General features: G+C 36.0%; 1 protein-coding gene and 1 long non-coding RNA gene across 2 annotated transcripts; both read left to right on the forward strand.

Annotated features, from left to right (window-relative positions):
- Window positions 1-4,824: 4,824 nt before the first annotated feature.
- Window positions 4,825-6,917, forward strand: foxc1a (forkhead box C1a). Its single transcript, XM_038303876.1, has one exon. The coding sequence runs from the start codon at window positions 5,049-5,051 to the stop codon at window positions 6,444-6,446; it is 1,398 nt and encodes a 465-aa protein (XP_038159804.1). The 5' UTR covers window positions 4,825-5,048; the 3' UTR covers window positions 6,447-6,917.
- A 7,007-nt stretch (window positions 6,918-13,924) lies between these two features.
- LOC119795725 lies at window positions 13,925-20,416 on the forward strand. The gene is made up of 3 exons (XR_005282362.1): window positions 13,925-15,744; window positions 15,870-16,016; window positions 20,268-20,416. It is a non-coding gene; the product is annotated as an uncharacterized LOC119795725 (long non-coding RNA).
- The last annotated feature ends 842 nt before the right edge of the window (window positions 20,417-21,258 follow it).

Genomic DNA, 21,258 nt, shown 5'->3' on the forward strand with positions numbered 1-21,258 from the left:
TGTATAATAATACAGTACATTTTATTCAAAACACATTTCAGGACACTCAATATCACTTTACAAAAAACAATAAAAACAGTGGAGGTATGAGGTTTTGAACAGATGAGTTTTTAGCCTTGATTTAAAAAGCTTTTGTCTGAGGTTACAACACTTGTACAACTGACCTTTTCTTTTTATTTTAACTCAATTTTTTTTTCAGTTCAAGGTTGTATTTTCAGATTTTTTTTATAGTGAGATCATGCCTTTGCAATAACTTGTTAAAAAGCGCCTAATACAAATATTAACCATTATCTGTCTGTTTTTTCATTCTCAGTTTATTTATTTGCTGCCCAAAGAGTTGAACGGTATAAATAACTTATATTTTATGGGGATTTGTGGTTTTAAACTAGATTTTTTTCCCTCCAAATTAATGTTTTCAACGTGGCAAATATGTGGTGAATTTCAGTTGTGTTAATAACCATAAATGTGAAACCTTTATTCACATGAAAGAAGAATTCATCATTATACTGTATACCATGGGTTTCTGGTTGCTGATTATGCACATTCATTGAATGTAAACAAGCAGAAATAAGAAGGAAATAAAATAACGATGCCAAAAAAACAAACAAAAAAACACAGCAAACAAACAAAAAAGTTACTTAAAAAAATCAAATTGTTCATTTTAATTACACATCCTATTTGACAATCTCATTCAAGGTAAACGTTGTATTATTATGTCATATATTTGCTTACCTACAAAAAGAAAAAAATAGGTAATCTCTTCTTCATTGACCTATTAATTGCCCTTCATGAACAAAATTTTATTTTTTGTGACCTGATTTATTTGCTTTTATCCATTGTTATACTATAACTTATATTTAAATTAAATTTCGTGACCAAGGCCAATAGCTCTTTTAAAAGTACAAATCAGGTTTAATAAAGATCAATAATATTACTCCCTTTTTAGGACTGGTGGCAACAACCATAACATTAGCTCCTGTTTAAGCACCACAAACACAGTCATCATAATTAAAGGTTTTCCCACCCAGATGGGAACTGTTTGTTATTTGTGGTCCAGAGATGTCATACCAAAGTTGATCAAGAGGGGGCAGCACTCTAAAAGAAACATTCTGCAATTTTCTAGTCTGTCCGGACTATATCTATGTACAATTTTATATAACTTTTTAAGATCATTAATAATCAGATGAATACAACATATAAGATACGAGTGCTTTTTTCGTTTTTGTTAGTTTTTTTTTTTTTTTTACTTGATTTATTTAGTTATTTAAGCTATTTATTTGCTTCTGGGGTTGACTGACTCTTACGTAATCAAAAATAATTATGCTAAATTGTACATTTTGATTTTAAATTAAATCAAAGTTCAAAGATGATCTGATTTTTCCAATATGTACCTACTGTTGTTCTCTTTCTTACCTCAAGAGGGAACCAAGGTCTTAATGTTGGTGGTAAAACTTGAACAACGCGCTCTTTCTTCATTTTAAAGTTACATGAGAATCATGGGCGTAGGTTTGCATAGGGACCATAGGGACATGTCCCTACCAAAGTTTTGAACCGTCCTAATTGTCCCGAACAATAATTGGATGTGAGCAACATGTTTATAATTTACAGCAGTGGCTCTTTTCCTCTCGCAGCTCCTCTGCCTGGTCTCTCCTGTCCCTTTCACCTAGCAGCGCATTGAACTGTGCTGCGCTGTTTAACTCCACTCTCATTGGCTGTTCTGCCTTAGGTCCCGCCTTCTCTCTTTCTGATTGGCTGTTTTCTAGTCCGCTGTGCTTGGAGCACAACATTGAAAATTTATTCACACTAGAATGCAGCGGTTACTACAATTAATATTAGACTATGAAACTAGTCCCAATAAAAAAATGAATATCATGTACACTAAAAAACAAAAACCTTTTTTTTTCTTTTATAAAACGAAATATTCTGAGTCAGCCAGGAGTTCTGAAGACACAAAATGGGCAAATAAAGGCTGTAAGCCATCAACATTTCTGATTCTTAGCCACAGCCACCTAAAAAAGAAAATGTGAGGGTTTCCTTTTTACCAATATTTAGTTGCTGTTACTGGTTTCATTTTTTGATGACTCTGAGGAAGTTCAGGTATAATTATTAGCAGGTGTTATTTCTCTTATAGAGGAAAACAACAAGAAATGGCGGCTAAACATCTGCTGTTTATCGTTTAAAAAGCATAATTAGGGTTCCAAATAATAATAATAATTTAATTGACTATTTATACTTCTAGAAATAGGATAAAGAGAAGAACAAACAGATGAAGAATATTAACATTGATTTTATCTTACATAGATTTCCACACAGTCTATAAGTAAATTAGTACAAACATTAATGTCTGGTAAAAATGCTGGAATCTGACTGTTTATTTTGGATATTATTAAATTACAGATAAGATAGTGTTATATTGTCTTTTATAATTGTTAAAAGTGATTTTATATTTTAATAAACTTAGGCTCATTCTCAGTGTTGTGTTTGTAGATGATGCCACTAAAAAGAAAATATACATAAGGAGCTATTTATACAGTCAGACAGTAGCAATATAGGACAATGATAAAAGGTTGTGTTACATTTAATCCTTTACTATTAAAAATGCACTTATACATTATATGATTATAGGAAACACAGATATCCAGTAATAATGGTGCAGGGCAGCTTGTAGGTGAAGCAGCTGGCCCTTCAGTGCTTCAGGTGATGTCTAAATAAACCAGGTGAAACTAAAATATTTCCACATGAGGAGTTCTGGATGGAGAATTTTGATTATATATATGTATTGTAGTTTTACAATTTTGGTATAATTACTGATCTAAGTGGGTTGCTCTGTTGGAAAAAGACACATTTTACATTTATATTATGTTTTAGAGTCTTTATACTCCAGTTAATGATGAATCAATTATTAAATTAGTTGACGATTATTGAAATAATCAATTAATGCTTCAAACATTGATAAACAGCATCTAATGAGTGTAGTGTTTTTTTTATTTAATTTTTATTAATGTAGCAAAATTATGCTTTTCTCTTTTAACATTGAATTCCTCTTATCAGTACGGATGCTCACATCGAGCATAAAAAAGGGCGTGCATATTGCATAGCACCAATGACACCCGACCAATCGTGTCCCTACCAAAGTTAAAATCAAACCTACGCCCTTGATGAGAATAAAAGTTATATAATCACAGTAATTCATTCTGTTTGTTACACGTATTTTTTTTTCAATCATCTTTATGAAAGTTATTTAAGGAACTGCGTAAGATTTCAAAAGGAGGCTATATATGGCCTATTAGTGTGAACATACCGCTATGCCAAAATATATCTAGAGATATTGTGATTATTAAAATCATATAAACACATGTTACTTTGTGTTTTGTTTTGATAGACCTTTTGTGAGTTTTAAAATGAAAATGTAATCAAAACAACAATTGTAAAACCATAGTAATCTGATTTTAACATCATATACAGTCAATACCAAAATATGTTTCGTGTATAAATCTCCCTATACCACATAATAAATAATTTTTGTATAGTTTTTTTCTGGAAAATAATTTGTCAAAGGAGTGTTCATTGTTACGGCTTCAATTTTTCTCTGGAATAAGTGAACCCTGTTATGCCTGTGATGGTGCCCAGTCGTGAATAGTTTAGATTATCAGGAGTTTAAAGGGGACTTGGTGGGCAGAGCGCTGCATTAGGTAAAAAGGCCCGTCATGAACTGTGTAAACAGCCCAGGGCGGTGGAAAAAGTTCATGCCCGGGTCCATGTAAGAAGAAACCAGCGGAGCGCTGCAGGCCACCACGCGGAGTCTTAATTAAGGCGACCTGAGGAGGATTTCAGGAAAGATGGGACTATTTGGTGTCTCACGGTGATCGGTGAGGCTTTTAACGCGCTGCTGTTCCCTACAGTCGGAGGAAGAGGCCTTTAGTGTCAGTTTATCATTGAACTTTTGGTGTTTTGGTCGTTTTATTAGACTTCAACGCCTATAAAGCTCAGCATTATTTTTTTACAACACAATGTTTTAATGATTTTTCCAAGTTAAAATAATGATAAAAATGGCCTAAAACTTACCAAAAACTAAAACAAAAAACAAAACACACTATTGCACTTAATGTGTGTGTGCTTTATTTATTTATTTTTTGCATGCATTTTCCTGTAATAAACTCTCTCACCTACATTCTGGGTATTTTCATCTCAAACTGTCTTTAATTCTGGAGTTAATTAGACCTAAGTTAATTTGCTCTCTCAAACTGACCTTTTCCGCTTTGAACTCACACTGATCAACATTTGGTGCTGGGGGTTGCATGGATGTAAGGGAATCAATTTGCTCTACTGATTTTCTTTTAAATTGAACCATTCGTGACCATTTTGGGAAAAAAAAATCAGGCTTATAGTTTAATTAGTAATAGTTAATGTTTTCATCTCAGTTCAATAGCAATGCAAAAAAAAAAAAAAAAAAAAACACTTGAAAATTAGGTTGAAAATAAAATTACATCGAGAAATGAAATATATTATATTCACTATATTATTTTTCTTTCACATAAAAACCCCCAATAAGGTTGATTTGTTGACTGATAGAGGACGCACCGTGCAGGAACATGTCTTCATGTTCTGTCTGTGTGTGTCTGTTAGTTGCTCTGTCACGTCTCAAGTTTTTTTGGCAGGAGCGCGCTGGGAGTTACTGACACCTCCTGAAGCCTTTTCTGAGAGCCGTGAGCGTGGCCAGCCAACAGCGCCCGTCTGCTCGAATTGTGCGCGGCCTGGCTTTCCATTGGACGACCCGAACGCTTCGGAAAAGGAGGCGTGGCTTCCCCGGCAGCAAAAAAAGGAGGAAAGAATTTAACTGCGCAAAAAGTCCTGTGTGGTGACGGATGTTCCAAAGTTCAGAACTTTTTTTTTCTCCAAATAGTCCCAAGGATGGGGACGGCTTGAAGACAATTCGCTTTTGTTTTTGTTAGTATTTTACAGAAAAGCAGAAAGGAGCAGGGATTTGACTCATCACCAGAGGGAGAAGTGCAGCTGACTCCTTGCAGACTCTGGATCAAAGTGAAGACATGCAGGCTCGCTACTCTGTCTCCAGCCCCAACTCTCTGGGCGTCGTGCCGTACATCAGCAGCGACCCCAGCTACTATAGGGCCGCTGCCGGTGGGAGCTATACGGGAATGGCAGCGCCCATGAACATGTACTCTCATGCGGCTCACGATCAGTACCCCGCCAGCATGGCCCGGGCATACGGACCATACACCCCGCAGCCTCAGCCCAAGGATATGGTAAAACCCCCATACAGTTACATTGCGCTCATCACCATGGCGATCCAAAACTCGCCCGACAAAAAGGTGACCCTGAATGGGATTTACCAGTTCATCATGGAGAGGTTTCCATTCTACAGAGACAATAAGCAGGGATGGCAGAACAGCATCAGGCACAATCTCTCTCTGAATGAGTGTTTTGTCAAGGTGCCCCGTGATGATAAGAAGCCCGGCAAAGGCAGCTACTGGACCTTAGATCCGGACTCTTACAACATGTTCGAGAACGGGAGCTTCCTGAGGAGGCGGCGGCGCTTCAAGAAGAAGGACGCGCTGAAGGAGAAGGAGGAGCGGCTGCAGAAGGACCTGCCGCCGAGGCAGCAGGGCCGGGAGCAGGAGCAGGGCTCCCAGCCCGTCAGGATCCAGGATATTAAAACGGAGAACGGGTCTGTCACCCCGCCGCAAGCCGATTCGCCCTCTTTGAACACGGTGCCCAAAATCGAGAGCCCAGACAGCAGCAGCAGCGCGTCTAGCGGGAGCCCCCACAGCATCCCATCCAACAGGTCCATCGGGATGGACAGCTCCGAGCACCAGCACCACGGTCAGGCTCCTACGCAGGGTTTTAGTGTGGACAACATCATGACCTCCCTCCGGGGGTCTCCGCAAGGGGTCAACGAGCTCCCCTCCACTCTGGCCGCCACTAGGACAGCAGGTATAACGCCATCTTTGTCCCTAAACTATTCTCCAAGTCAAACATCTGTCTATAGCTCGCCTTGTAACCAGAACTCCATCTCCACTACCTCCAACGCTACCTATCATTGTAACATGAGCCTTTATGCCGGGGACAGATCCAGCCACTTGGCACCGAGCACCGTGGATGAAACATTGCCAGATTACTCGGTCACGACCACCTCGTCCTCTCTGACGCACGCTAACCTGAACTCCGGGCAGGAGGGCCCCCATACCCACCAAGGGAGGCTAGCCTCATGGTACCTGAACCAGGCCGGGGAACTGGGCCATCTTGGCGCAACTTACCCTGCGCAACAGCAGAACTTCCACTCTGTCCGCGAGATGTTCGAGTCACAGAGGATTGGCTTGAATAATTCACCGGTGAATGGGAATAACAGCTGTCAGATGTCATTCCCACCGAGTCAGTCCATCTATCGCACGCCGGGAGCTTTTGTGTATGACTGCAGCAAATTCTGACCAAAATCCAAAGAGAAAAGAAAAAAGATGGAAGGGAAAGATCAGTATTCTGCTTAACCACATCGTGTTTGAACTTTGAGATTAAAACTCATCCTTTTACCTCTGTTTTTCCTGCCCAGTGGCAGGGTGGACTAATGTGAGACAAAAACACAGAAAAAAGACTTGATTTTTTTGTTTGTTTTTTTTTTTTTGTTTTTTTCCTAAAGAACAGTGTTACTGCAAATAACACGTAAGTTTCTCATTTTTTTTGTCATATGTTAAAGATGTGTCTTGGACGTGTACAATTGCATATAAAGTAATTTATTTTTAAAACTGTCACCAAATATCATGGACCAAACACCCAAAAAGTGTTTCAAAATTGAATTGCCTTAACTATCCAAAAAGAATGTTCCATTATAAAAGTAAAGATTAAAAAAAAGGAAAGTGTATATCGACTTACTATTTTAAATAAATGTTCAAAAGTATTCTGAAGGATATGTTTGTTTGTTTAATAAATTGTCATTTTATGTGATTTAGAGCTACGCCTCATTTCTTATACGAAAAAATATAACATTCCAGTCGCTTATTTTGTGCATTATAAACTAAACTAATTTTACCACCGTATTTCTAGTGTTCAGTTTAGCTGAGTAATAACCTAATCTAAATATTCGTTGAAAAAATAGGACTAGTTAAAAAATGCTTGTATATCTTTATTTGATGACAAATAATGGATTTTAAAATCTGTTTTTTCCTAACGAATAGCAAAGAGTGGATTTAGACTTTGTGCTAGGATGATATTTAAAAGGCTTAATTATGCATTTTCAAGATTCATAATAGAATAAATTAAATCTAGCTAAATGAACAGCCATAGAGAAGGGGGACGCACACACACCTTTGTTTTGGATTTCATCATAGCGCACTAGAGATAATTTACTATCTTACCAAACATAGCCATTTTCATTTTAATTTGAATATTTTAGTTTCCAGCAGTGTGGCGTATTGCTGACCCGAACGATAGAAGACAATGGTAGCTTATGTATTTTTGATGTGTAAAATAAAGTCTGCGATTATTTTTGAAAGTGCAGCTAGGAACCCTTACCTTCTGATTTTCGCCTGATTTGGCTGTGCGTTTTAGAGGTATTGATGAAAAGCATGTCTATCTATCTATCTATCTATCTATCTATCTATCTATCTATCTATCTATCTATCTATCTATCTATCTATCTATCTATCTATCTATCTATCTATCTATCTATCTATCTATCTATCTATCTATCTATCTATCTATCTATCTATCTATCTATCTATCTATCTATCTATCTATCTATCTATCTATCTATCTATCTATCTATCTATCTATCTATCTATCTATCTATCTATCTATCTATCTATCTATCTATCTATCTATCTATCTATCTATCTATCTATCTATCTATCTATCTATCTATCTATCTATCTATCTATCTCATAGAGTGAATATTTTTTAGGTGATAGGCTTTTTTTTTGTTTATTCTAAATGCCACCATTGCATGTTTAAAAAACATACAACTATTTTCAGGTATATTTAAATATGCCTGCACAGATTGTGTGCGTAATGACAAAATATCATGGATTTCATACACAAATAAATACTAATAATACTATTAGTAAAAAATAAAGTAATAATGATAATAATAAAAAATGTAATAATAATAATAAAAATAATATATACAAAAACAGGCAAATGTCAGTTTTATTGTAAATAAAATTCATGCACAAAATTTTAAATATTTAAAATAAAATTTGGAGTTATTTTTTTTTATTTTGTGGCTTTAAAAGTATGCATCAATGGTACGCTTATTCAGTCTAAATGTGCTGTTTGTAAAAAAAAAAAAAAAATCAAAACAACAACAAAAACAAAACAACAAAAATCGCTGTAACTTTTAAGAGCGTTTTGGCTCGCAGACAGTGAAACACATTTCAATAAAAAAAATAGTAGTAATCTTCATGTTATATATATTGATATAAGCTAGCTTTTTTTTTCACATTTTGTTTTCAGCAAGAAAAACAAAAACAAAACAAAAAACAAACTTTAGATCAGCGCACCAGAATAGGAATTAAGATACAAAATCACAACGCCATTTTTCTAACAGTAACAACATGCATTATCTTCATCTTTGTGGAGTTGAATCTTTTCTCTTTTGTTTAATTATTCGACGCTCTCCCCCCAAATCCTTTAATGTGAGCAGCCTCTCCAACTGCTGCTCCATCAGACTCCTGAGATTCCTTCCCGAGTGTATGTGGCCAATAAACAAACGTCGTGTTAGTCAAAAGATTGATGGCGCTCTCAGAGAACGGACCGGGTCAGGAAGGAATAAAATTCAATCAGAGAGCTGGAATCGTTTTTCATGAGACGGAAAAGGCAGAGAGGGACACGGAGGTCAATGAGGAGGATGTCGGCCTCCACAGCTCCACCGTTAACAATACAACAGGACGAGACGCACACAAAGAATCAACATGGGTTTATGTGATGGGATTTTCTTTATTTATCTCAATTTTTCCGTATGTGTTTGTGTTTGTTTCCAGAACGCGTGAAGAAAGAGAAAAAAAAGGAAAAGAAAAAGAAACGGTTCTTTTTGCTTTGAACAGTTCCCACCCGACTTTTAGTTCCTCCTGCTGCTCGCAATACCACAGTAAAACAAAGGACATGTAATTACATTTAAATGGAGGTGGCTGTAAGAATGAATTGCCCTCATCTTTTTTCTTTGTGGCCCTAGCAGATATGATTAAAACTATTCCTTCTCATAAAACACATCTATCAGTTGTGGCTTCGCGGCCCCAAACACGCAGAAGTATGAGGGCCACAGTCCTGTAGACTTTATACACCGAGTCTTCCTGAAGCGTTCCGCTACATTCCTGAAAATGCCAGACTTCCCTCAATGGTTCGGGTCAAATGGCGAAGACAAAAGCCACACTCTCATAATAATTCAGCATCAGGATTGTTTATGATTTCAAATTGGAGCAATTTTTTCTGAGTAGTTTTTTTTTTCTTTTTTAAGGGATCCCTCAATGAATTCGCCAAGAAACGTGATTTATTTCGAAAAAATCATAGTCTACAAAATATGTTGTAGGGACTGATTGTTAAACGTCGGTTAAACAAAAAAAAAATGTAGAGAAGATAGAAGAGGAATTTGAAATGTCTTATCTATTCGATCATAGTTTTCTTTAAACTCAACTCAGTTATAGCTACTGACAAAGAGGAAAGGCAAAAGTCGACTTTTCTTTTCCCATCCCAAATTAGACTACTTTTAACCCAATTTTTGTATATTTCCTGCCTCTCTTTTTCTGTCTTTTTAAATTATTCTTACTGGCTCTACAGCAGATATTACATTTTCTTATATTCATTTTCTCCCAACCTGAAATGTGTCACTCCATCCCCCATCCCAATGGCGTTTTACACCATAGGCCTACTTATTTTTTCCCCACCAAGGTATTGAGAGTCAAATGGACTTAAGGCCAGTCGTCCAGCCCCTACAGACTGTGTGCACCTGTATGGCTGAGTGAGCGCAGCTCAGGATGGAAAATGCCTTGTTTTAGCTCTGGGCCGCTCCTGCGCCCATCTGTTTCCAATTAGGAACTCACAGACAAAAATTCTGTCTACCTTTCTATACGGCCAGCCGAGGGAAATGCAGAAAGTCCAACACTTGTCTCTCAGAGGAAAAAAAAACAAAAAAACACGCAGCTTTCTATAGTTGCAAAATTTATATTTAAAGTCAATGATTTTTTGTGTGTAAATTAAGTAATCCAGTTGTTGTTTTGGTGTAGGAAAAAAAAAATACTGAGACCTAAATAAGGTTGACCAATTACGGTGGGGTTGTCTAGTATTTCATATTAAAAGAAAACCAAGTCCTTCTGGAGGGATAATGGAGTAGTGAAAACCCAGACCAGCAGGAAACGGTCGACCTGTGAATAACCCCGCAGGCTGAGAAAGGAACAGACCTACCTTCAAGACCGTTACACAAAACCTGCTTTTCTGCAGCTGAAGCCCCGCGGGTTTCAAACTATAAGAAGTTTAACGCCAGCAAATGAATGTTTCAGTTATAGCACAGTAGAAAGTATAGTCATTTATTGCCAACCTGAATATGAAGCGTATGGATTTAAACCAGAGCTGCCTCGCCTAATGGAAATATAATGGACTGCTTATTTACACATACCGCCACATAACCAAACCAAACAAATCATCTGATATTGTAATATCATCCTTTGGATTTAGTTCTTCACAAAAACTATAAGAAAATCCGACTGTTTAGGCTTTGACAATTATCCAGAGTGCTGTTTTATTGTTGATAAAAATCTGCAGGAAATTAAGGTGTTTTAAAATGTGTCTGGTGTATTATTTTCACGAGCAGTCAATGCGTTTCGAACTATGGATTTAATGCGTGCACTTCAAAATAAGGAAGTCTAAATAAGTATTTTTTTCTTATTATAAGTGCATTTTTTCCTGAATTGAGGAGGAAAGGGAGACACTTTGCCAATGAAACAAGACAATTTACATAAAAAAAAAAAAAAAACACAATTGCAAGTGCATATCAACTAATTATCTTTTTCTAAGAGTAAAAATACTCATTCCATTGGCAAATTCTCTTATTTACCTGCTCATATTAAGGTTAAAAAAACCAAATGTAAGATATGTTTACCTATTTCTAGATTGTTTTTGCAGTGTGTATTCAATACATTGTTATAGGGTTATTTAAATATATAAAGAGAAATAAAAAATCATATAGATCTGGCCGGCTTCAACAAGCCGCGCTCCTTCTGATAGCAGTGAGAGGTGTATTATCTTAATAAATTAACTCGATTTAATCAACAATGTAAAAAAAAAAAAGAAGAAGCATAAAAACAACAAAACAAAAAAATAAAATAAAAACATCAACAGATAAATGTTAGGGCAATGAAAAAAATTTGCAGAAAACACACAAGGGCATGAAGTCCAAGGAGGAGGGAATTGATTTTCAGAGCTGGGTAAGAAGAACAAACTTGAACTCTGCTTCACTTCAAAGCAGTTCGGCTCCTGCGCTATTTGAGCCACAGTAGCAGTTGTCTGTGTCTTTTGCGGGTCCCATCTCATTTTATAGTGCAAGGCGACCACTGGACCGTGTAAACGTCAACAGCAGACCACTTATAGACTACTGCTGTGTGTGATTGGTCCGCTACTGCACCGACAAAACAGTTTGATAGAATAAAAGCTTGTCTCAAGTTTTGAACATATTTTATTAAGTTGGCTTCAAATTGATATTTCAAATATATATATAAATATATACAAGTTAAAATGCAACCAATTTTTACTTACTCTAAATTAGTAATTTGATAATTTTAGACATTTTGTTCCTTTGACTTTCATGTCAATACAAATAAAACATATTTGTTGTAGGCGTCATACACCTTTCAAGTTCATTTAAATTGTGGGACTTCAATATCCAGAAGAGATATGTTGTTCATTTAATATCATGGTGCAGAAATGCTGATAGATCTTTCTAAATCTGTTTTCTACAAAAAAAAAAAAGAAAAAACAAAAAGAAAAAAAATCCTTAGTGTCAGACAAGCCAGAGTGATATTTCTGAAATTAAATAGAAAAGGTTAATGAGATGACAATTTGATTGAAAATTTTTTTAAATCTAATTTGAAAAAAAAAAAAAGAATCATACAAGATCAATACTGCAGCTTATCTCCTTCAAGTTAACGAACAAAGTTTTAAGGGCTTTTATAAATCTCCTATTAAATGATTATTTTATAGATTCCGGAGAACTTCTTTAAATAAAACAAAGACAACAGCTGGAGAACAAAAATTTCTCATAGGAGTATGTGATTTTATTGCATTGTTAATTGTTCACAAAAATAGATATTTGCATGGATAAGCCAATAGAGTAATATATCAGATAACATTTTAACTGTTGATAAAATGGTCATTAGATCATGAACTTGTCAGACTCAGAGCTACGAAACCTAATCACATAATCAGTAATATAATATTTAGTGAGGATAAGCATGGTTCTTTCCTCCATTTTGGTCTCAGTGTATCCTGTTTTTACCGCACTGCGGACAGACTTGGTATGATATTTTAAGTCAAATAAGGTTCAGGGGAGTGTTTTAACTTAAACCATATCACATAAAGTACTCCCGGAACTTCATTAAAATTAATTCCATTTACTCTATAAAAGCATATGCTATGCTGTATATATATATATATATATATATATATATATATATATATATATATATATATATATATATATATATATATATATATATATATATATATATATATATATATATATATTTTTTTTTTATATATACATATTTTGTATTTAATTTATATATTTAATCTATCTTTTTATAACACATTTTAGCACCCGTTATTTAATGATATTATGACATTTCTTTGCATGAAGAAGTGTGAATTAAGACCTGACCTAAACCTCAACTAGTTAACATTTTCAGTGTTTGTAAAGACTTTAAGTGTAGGTTAATCACAGGCATATATTTGGCCATTAAACTGGCACTTCTTCTTCAGGATATCGTTTATGCTCTGATGGAATTCTCAATCAAGAATTCAGTAATGTATTGTTGAACAACAAGTCTGACTGCAAGGAAGGGAAATATGTAGGCAACGCCAAAAAATTAAGAACAATAGTTCCCTCTATTCAATTGAAATAGTGTTGTAATAGCATAAAAAAAACCAACAAAAAAAACACTTTTAAAGTTTAGAACATTAAAAAAAGAGGGGATGTACATTTACAAACTTGGATGCCAGCTATATTATATATATATTATATGAATATATATATTTTTTCAATTATCAATATTAATATGGTTATTTTATAAATGCTGCACAAAAGCAAACAAACAAAAAAAATAAGACCAGATATTTAAACCAAATTTAGCTACTTTAGAAAAGCCGGTGGAAAACGCACAGTATCCAACACTGCACCCCGAACCAACCTCCATCCATCCATTCATTTTCCATCACGCTTACTCCTGCTGGGGTCATGAGGGGAGCTGGTGCCTATCTCCAGCTGTCAATGGGCGAGAGGCGGGTACACCCTGGACAGGTCGCCAGTACATTACAGGGCAACACAAAGACAAACTGGACAAACAACCACTCACACACACGCAGTAACACCTAAGGAGAATTTAGAGAAGTCAGTTAACCTAACAGTCATGTTTTTGCACTGTGGGAGGAAGTCGGAGTAGCAGGAGAGAACCCAAGCATGCACAGGGAGAATATGCAAACTCCATGCAGAAAGACCCCGATCCGGGAATCTAAACCGGACTTGAACCAGTACTACCCACTGCTCCTGTGCTGACCCCGAACCAACCTATGGGTTACAAATGAATAATCCAATAAGATGTAAAATCGAGACATATCCAGCAGCCAAAATCTGAATCTTACTGGGTTGCATTGCCTGAACATATGAGCTCCAATTGGTGTTTATGCACCAAGTCTGATGGCGCTCAAAATCTTTTTATTTTTTTTAACTGAAAGATAGGACAGAAGAGGGTCATGAAAAGCAAAAAAAGTTAAGTAGTACTTGCAGAAAACCAAGACAGTGCGTGTTGTAAAAAATGAATGCTTGCTAAAAGGCTTAAAAGCTTTTCAGATAAGAAAGCCAACTTATCTCCAAGTGAGATGAATCTACAAATGGGCTGTTCATGAGCTTCTTAGGAGGTGTGCAGGTGTGAGGTTGTTTCCGTGAGTCGGGAAACAGCCAGATGGCATTTGTGTGTGATGGCAAGCAGCAGTGATTTACAGCAGTGGTTCCTTTCACAGATCAGCACTTATATCTCTGTTCCATCTCCAGGCTCTCTGCTCATATAAACATCCCCAGTCCATGGGCCTCTGATGTTTCTGCCTTTGTGTTTACAGTGAGAAGTCAAGCAAATATCTGAACTTTTGGACAAAGAGATCAGGGATGAACAATAGAAAGAGAAGCTTACAGCTTGAATGAGTTCCAGAGAAACATTATACTTTTTGTGATGCAGGATTTATGATTTTATCAAAAGAAAAACATAGATTTTACGTATTTACCAAACAAAAACAGCTGACTCACATGCGTTCCTACTGAACATCTATGATCCTGTGTGTTAAATTTTACTTTGCCAGCAAAAAATCTTCTTTCATTCAAGTAAAAGCTTTATACATATAGCAGAAGAAAACATGTTCAATTACACTGATTCAGCAGAGCCATGGGCTGACCCAGATAGAAAAAGTCCCTCTTCAGCACTCAGTCCCTGCAGCAGCCGAAATGAATAGTTTAGGAATAAAAAAACCCCAAAAGGAAATACACATGGCGGCATGTTTACGCACTGTTCTGCCAGAAGTTTTTTTTTTTTTTTGCAATAAAGCAAATGAGATGTATCATTCACTTTTGAAAAAGACGCTTTGTCTGAAAATAATCTGGGTAAAATATAATCACGCACGTTTCCAATCAAACCAGAATCCTCTGCAGCGCGCTGTAACTTCAAACATCAAAGCAGGCTCAGAGCAATTGTCTACCACTTTGCTCCCTTTAAACTGCCTTTTTTTTAGCTTTCGAAAGAAGAAAAATCCCCCGTACATCAAAGAGGGAGACAGAGAAAGTCATTTAGCCTTATCTTAATTGAGCTGCAATTTTAATAATGATCTTACACATTGGGACCAAGGAGGAGCTGCTGGAGGAGAGGCCAGTTCACTCGTGCTCCACTACTCCACTCTGGCTGTCTAATCTCAGTTCCAGACATGTCACTGCCTTGTGATTTATGATGACCTAATGTTTTGTTTACTTCATGTTCAAAACAGGCGAGCAGTTTGCATGGGGCATGCACTATATGGAAACATGAAAGTGCTGGGGCAGCTTTGCGGGACTGCAATCCCCAGCCGTTTTACAGAAATAAACAGCTCTGTGCTGCAGCCACCTGGCAAAGCACCTCCTTCAGACTGAGGGCCAGGACTTCCAGCAGCTCAGAAGTTTATAAAAGTCGCAGACTACGAGTTTTAATTGGTTGGCATGATGCTGTAGGAGCTGCTGTCTTAAATTAACCTCTTAAAAACACACTGAGCCACTCTGTCTATGCATTTTGTCAATAATTGACTTGCCTCTGCCATGTGTGAGAACAAATGTTTGGGGCCTGACAACTGCTTGACAGTAAGGTCAAGAGTCCAGTAAGCCAGTTCACTTGAGTTGAGCTTCTGTTAGTGGTGTTCTGGCATTTAGCAAAGCAGTTGAAAGGGATTCAAACAGGACACGCTTCATGGAGGAAGTGTTGTTCCTCCAAAGGAAATTTTACACAATGGAAGCTTTATGTAAGTGACTTATGTGATATGATAATGTGAATGTATCATAATTCATTTTATTCAGAAGAGATATGTTGCTGTTACAGAATTTCGATATGTACATGTGAACTTTTTGCTTATGTTTCTTTCATTAGGCTCATCCTATACCTGGAAAGAGGCAAGAGCAGTTTTTTTTCTATTTTTGAAAGAACAGCAAAAAAACAAAACAAAAAACACCCAACAAACTATTTGTATGTCATCCAACCTTTCTGAATGCCATCAGTACTCAGCTGGTTCACAGGGTAATTTGCTGATATCACTGCTCCCTCTAATTGGAACAGAAAGTTGCTGCATTTCCATTAGAACTGTCTGGAAATTATACTAATTTCTGGCAACTGTAGTATTTCCATTACATAAGAGATGCAACAAAAATTGCATGTAAACAAATTAGATATATTTCAGCCACTTATCCCATCATGCTCATCATTGCAAACTAAATGTAAAAAAAAAAAGTCTCCCCATCAATTCAAATATGCCATGTCATTGTCCTCCAACTACTTCCGGTCTTTGCCTTTTTACAAGGCTGTAAGGTCCAGTTGATCACATGACTTGTGTGATGTGAAAAGTGTTTTTATTGCAGTTATGCAAAATATTAAGAATTCAGCGAGACTGAAAAACCACCTAATTGAAGTCTAAAAACTTTTTATTTACAAAAAATTAGTTTTTCGAAATTACAGTTTTTCCATTAAGCATTTTTTCCCGTAATTCAAATTTACACTATTTGATGTTTAATGGAAACACAGCTACTTACTTGGTTTTTAATGTGAATGTCCTTAAATGAGTCGCTGATTCATAGAAGTTTCAAACAATGTCTGATAACACATAAGGTGATGTTTAATCCTTTTGGTTGGAATTCCTGTATTTTTCCATTAGCCTAATGGTTCATTCATATGCATTAACGTGCATATGATTTGATTTGCTCCAAACTATATTATTATATTTGTCAACCTAATCAAAGTCAGTTGGATTAAATTGGATCCACTGTTTTTTTAGCCTTGCCGGCTGAGTATTTCCTCTGTCCACATCGACAGTGTTACCTACAGTAGTCCTCAATGGTTAAATGATAGAGAAGTTTTTCTTTCTCCAGAGAGATAACAAGTGTCCAACCAATTCAACAGAGCTTTAAGCTGAGTTAAGCATAAAAAAACACTATTACCATGCAAGCATGATTAATTGTTGTAAGATTTGTGAATTCATAAACTCAACGAAATGTTTCGGACCGTTGAAATTCAGTGAGGTGTATGATGTTAAAGCCTCAACCGGAGGTAGGAGACAAAACCAACTTGGCTGCACTGATTTCAGTTGAAATACCCTTTATTTCTTTTTGAAAACAAGCAGAAGGAAGTTATTTTTGCCTTTGTCGATTAGAAGATGGTTGCGCCCTCCCCCCCAACTGTTTTTGGTAAGATTTATATTTATCAGTTAAATCTGTGAAACAAATCAAGAGCGTGAAATGTCTCAGCTGCTACTGCTGCCATGATTGGCTAGAAACTAGACTTGGAAAGCAGGTACCCAATCAGCTAGAAGAATTGTACTGAATGTCCCTCCTGTGCATTGCAAGTCACCTCACAGTCCTACAACAGGCTGCACAACAAATAATGTATATTCTGCACAATAGAGGATCCCAGCAGAGGGCTAGCAGGATAGTGGGGGACCCATCTCACCCAACTCACTCTCTATTCACACCCATCCCATCAGGTTGAAGGTTCAGATCCATCATGACCAGAACCACCAGGTACCTGAACAGTTTTTTTCTCCTGGGCCACAACCATCTTAAATAAGGAAATTCAATTCAATTCAATTCAATTCGGTTTATTTATATAGCGCAAATTAACACCACATGTCATCTCAAAGCACTTTACAGTTCACCAGATCTTACAAGCTAGTTCCAAATTCCACCCTCCTACCACTTCTACATTCACTTGTTATTTAAACAGTTGCACTGGGATACAATGTCAGATTCCTGTGTACGCAATTTGTGCAAAAAAGCGATTTTTGATTCTGATTTAGATTATTTTTGCAAACATGTCGTACATGAGGATTTCTATATGGATATGTACAGAGTTCAATTGAAACTACAGGTATCAATCTGGCTTATGCCAAGTAATAAAAATTGTGCCTGTACTCTCAAAGCTTTTTTGGAAGGAGGTGATATGGTACACCAACACAAAGTAGTGCAGGATATGGCGGGATGAAAAAAAAAAACATTTTGTTTATTTTCTATTATTTTGTGCTGTTGCACAATTGACAGAATGGGGTTGGGGTTAATTTGCACTTTTTGATAGAATCCAGTGCAAGCAATTAAGTTAATTAGTCACTGAATGAAGCACACCATTCCCATAGTGAAACATTGTGGGGTACCACCTTTTACAGACTTTTCTTCAGCAAGGAAAAATGCTCTTATGTAATTGGAAGATGGATGGTGATAAATGCAAGGTAACTCTAGAAGAATTTCTCACAGCAAAAGATTTAAGACCAGTCAGATTTTAACCTTAAAAAGGAACTTGAATCTAAACATACCACATCACTGCACTTAAATTAAATTCTAATCTGTTAGAAAGACCAACTACATATCCATATTGGAATCCAATTTAAAAATCTGAGGTAAAACTTAAAAAGGAATTGTTTACAGATACAATCAAATCTGACTGAGCATAAGCTTTTTTTGCAAATAATTTAAATACATTGTTTTGCCTTCTAACATCTGCATGGATTTAACTTAGGTTGTTGTTGAATGTTAACTTATCTTGTAAAAATTAAAGAAAGCAAGGAAAAAGAATGTAAACCTTATGCATTAACCATACTTTAGCAATTATAATGGAAAATTTAGCTTATATTACATAAAGTAGCATTTTAAATTGATCTAAATCAAGAGTATAGCAACTATGTCTTCAAATTTTAGAATACCTTGTGAACCTTCTCGGTTTGAATGTATTGCATTTGTTTATAATATGACCAACAGGCCATGCCTACAGTTCAGGAGGATGGCCATGTCACTTGTGTAAATATTTTCCTTATTCCAGTCTGACCATCTAGAATTCAGTTTGAAAACCCCATCAGATAGGAATTTCCTCCTTCTCTACCAGCAGCCAGAGCTGACGGCTGCAACATTCTTATCTTATCAGCAACAGCAATCTGACGTTGCATCATGCCCAAACAGGGAGAAACAGTACTTTAATGAAAGTGGTACTCCTGCTTTGAACTTCTTTAAAGTTGTACAAATTAATAATTAAACCACTATGCAACTTCTAAGATTTGTAAACCTGAATGATTCTTAACTTTTTGCCAGCAAAGTATTGAAATAACAATAATTTCAACAAAACATGTCTAGCTGCCTTAAGTTTCTATACTTTTAATTGTCCTTTGTTGGTAGCTGCCAAAAGGGCAGAGAAACAAGATATGAACTCTGTCAAGGTCTGCAAAGGAAGCGCTGGCGAATCAGTCGTGCTGTCTATGTATGACAGCACTGCTGCCTGTAGAGTCTAGAACAATGGCCACAGATTCCCTCTGGTACGGGGAAAACCTTACTCAGTGGCAGGAAAGGAGATGATAAAACTAACAGGAAAATAAAAGAAAGTAATCAGTAAAATTAGCTTTACAGAGGCACATGTGGTCCTGCCTTGTCCAGATATATCAATTAAACCAGAGCTGGCCTAAGGCTGTAGGTGCCAAAAGCATAATCATAATTTTAGGCGCATTTATAATCCACTATTCTGTCAAGTTTTTGCTTGCTTGCATGCTTTAATTATTATTAGATTTTTATTTAGAATGAATGAATTGAGTTAAATTAATTCACATCATAATGGAGTTTGATAAGTCACTTTGCAAGTCTTAAATGGCCCTTTGGATAAAGGGTGGCACATTTGAATTAATATGTGGAGAAAGGGCTGTTTCCTTATCTCAGTTTATTGTTTTATTGTTTTGCCCTAGTACTTGTGTTCAGTACTTTAATACAAACCCAAAGAGTCGCAAAGGAAAGTTTAAATCATACAAGAAACCTTGGAATATACATCAAAAAGCCCCAAACAATAGAATGGCAATGGTGTGTTTTATTCAGTGACTAATTAACTAATGCTTGTAAACATTCATGAAAATGTATTTTCCTCCATACAGATTTTTGAATGTTCTACTTTTCATCTCATTAAAAATATTTTTCCAGAATTCTTATATGTATGTATATTTCAGATATATTAGGGTAGTACTTTCTCATAAGTACTACCCTTTGTGTGGTCAGCATGATTGACTTTGTAACATTAACATGGATATCTTATTATTCTTTTTTATTTTTACAATATGAACACTAACCTTGACTGTTTCAGAAGTTGTCCTTTTTTTCTGGACTCCTGGATGAGTTGTCAATGGGAGTATTTTTGGGGAATAATCCATTCTTAAGAAGGTTTTTTGGTTATTTGTGCCAATGAACTAACTGTGGTTCCCAATTTGAATTGTTGCTTTTTTTAAAACTTTTAATCCTACTTTATTTTATTACACAGGTTCTACTGTGAAAACATTCACGAGTCTACAGGTTTGAAAGTGGTCATACCTTGGAATGCTGCTGAAGCTGAACCAAAATACAGATGTCCAAGTACAGTTTTGGGGGCTCCTTCCATAATGAAATATATCTTCAACTGAAAGCTGCAAGCCTGTTCTTGTTTTGAATAACTTTGTATTTCAAAATTTTTCAAATGATGTAAAAAAATATACATTTGAACATCAAAGCAAGGAGTAAAACAAATTTTAAATACTTTCTTATGGCATTGGTTACTATTATAATATTGAACTGTCCTTTTTTAGAAGTAATATATCTGACAAATTCTTTAAATATATGGTAAAAGTACATTTGAAGTAATTTGAAATCCCTTTAAACTATTTTTTAATTCTTTAGCAGACTTCATGATATGCTCATTGGTAAACCCAATTTCAGATATGAAGCCTAAAGAAGATTCCTGAGAATCTCCTATACTTCTAGGGACTTTCATAAATGTATACTTTGTATCTGTAATCTTTTGTAATCTTAATCCTGCTAAGATCCATTTTTAGCTAAATGTTATGTCACACTCCATTCTATTCCAACCAGTCAAATTAACACATTGCTGTCACTGGTTTCCTTGCACAGCAAGAAACCTAATCCTTGGTCACCCAAATGCAAACTAAGGGCTTGAAACCCTACGAAAACAAACAAAGCTCTGAGACTTGTTAATGTAATGCTTTGACATAAATTATTCTGAAGGAAGCATTCTTGCTGCTAACATAAATACATTTGAGTCCCATGCTGGGAATTAAAAGCAATCAATAAAGCTGTATCTAGTGTAAATAATGCCCCCTGGTGCAGATGTAATGACGAAAGATCCAATTGCTCCTGTACAGAAAAGTGCTCAGGCTTTCCAGCTCTGCAAAACAGGGGGATTGTGTGGTTTGGAAAAAGACCAGAATCCCCTGAAATACTTTTTATAGTGATGGAAAATATGGACACATAATACATAC

Source organism: Cyprinodon tularosa, unplaced genomic scaffold, assembly GCF_016077235.1.
Source record: "Cyprinodon tularosa strain WSP-4 unplaced genomic scaffold, ASM1607723v1 ctg52, whole genome shotgun sequence".
NCBI lineage: Eukaryota > Metazoa > Chordata > Actinopteri > Cyprinodontiformes > Cyprinodontidae > Cyprinodon > Cyprinodon tularosa.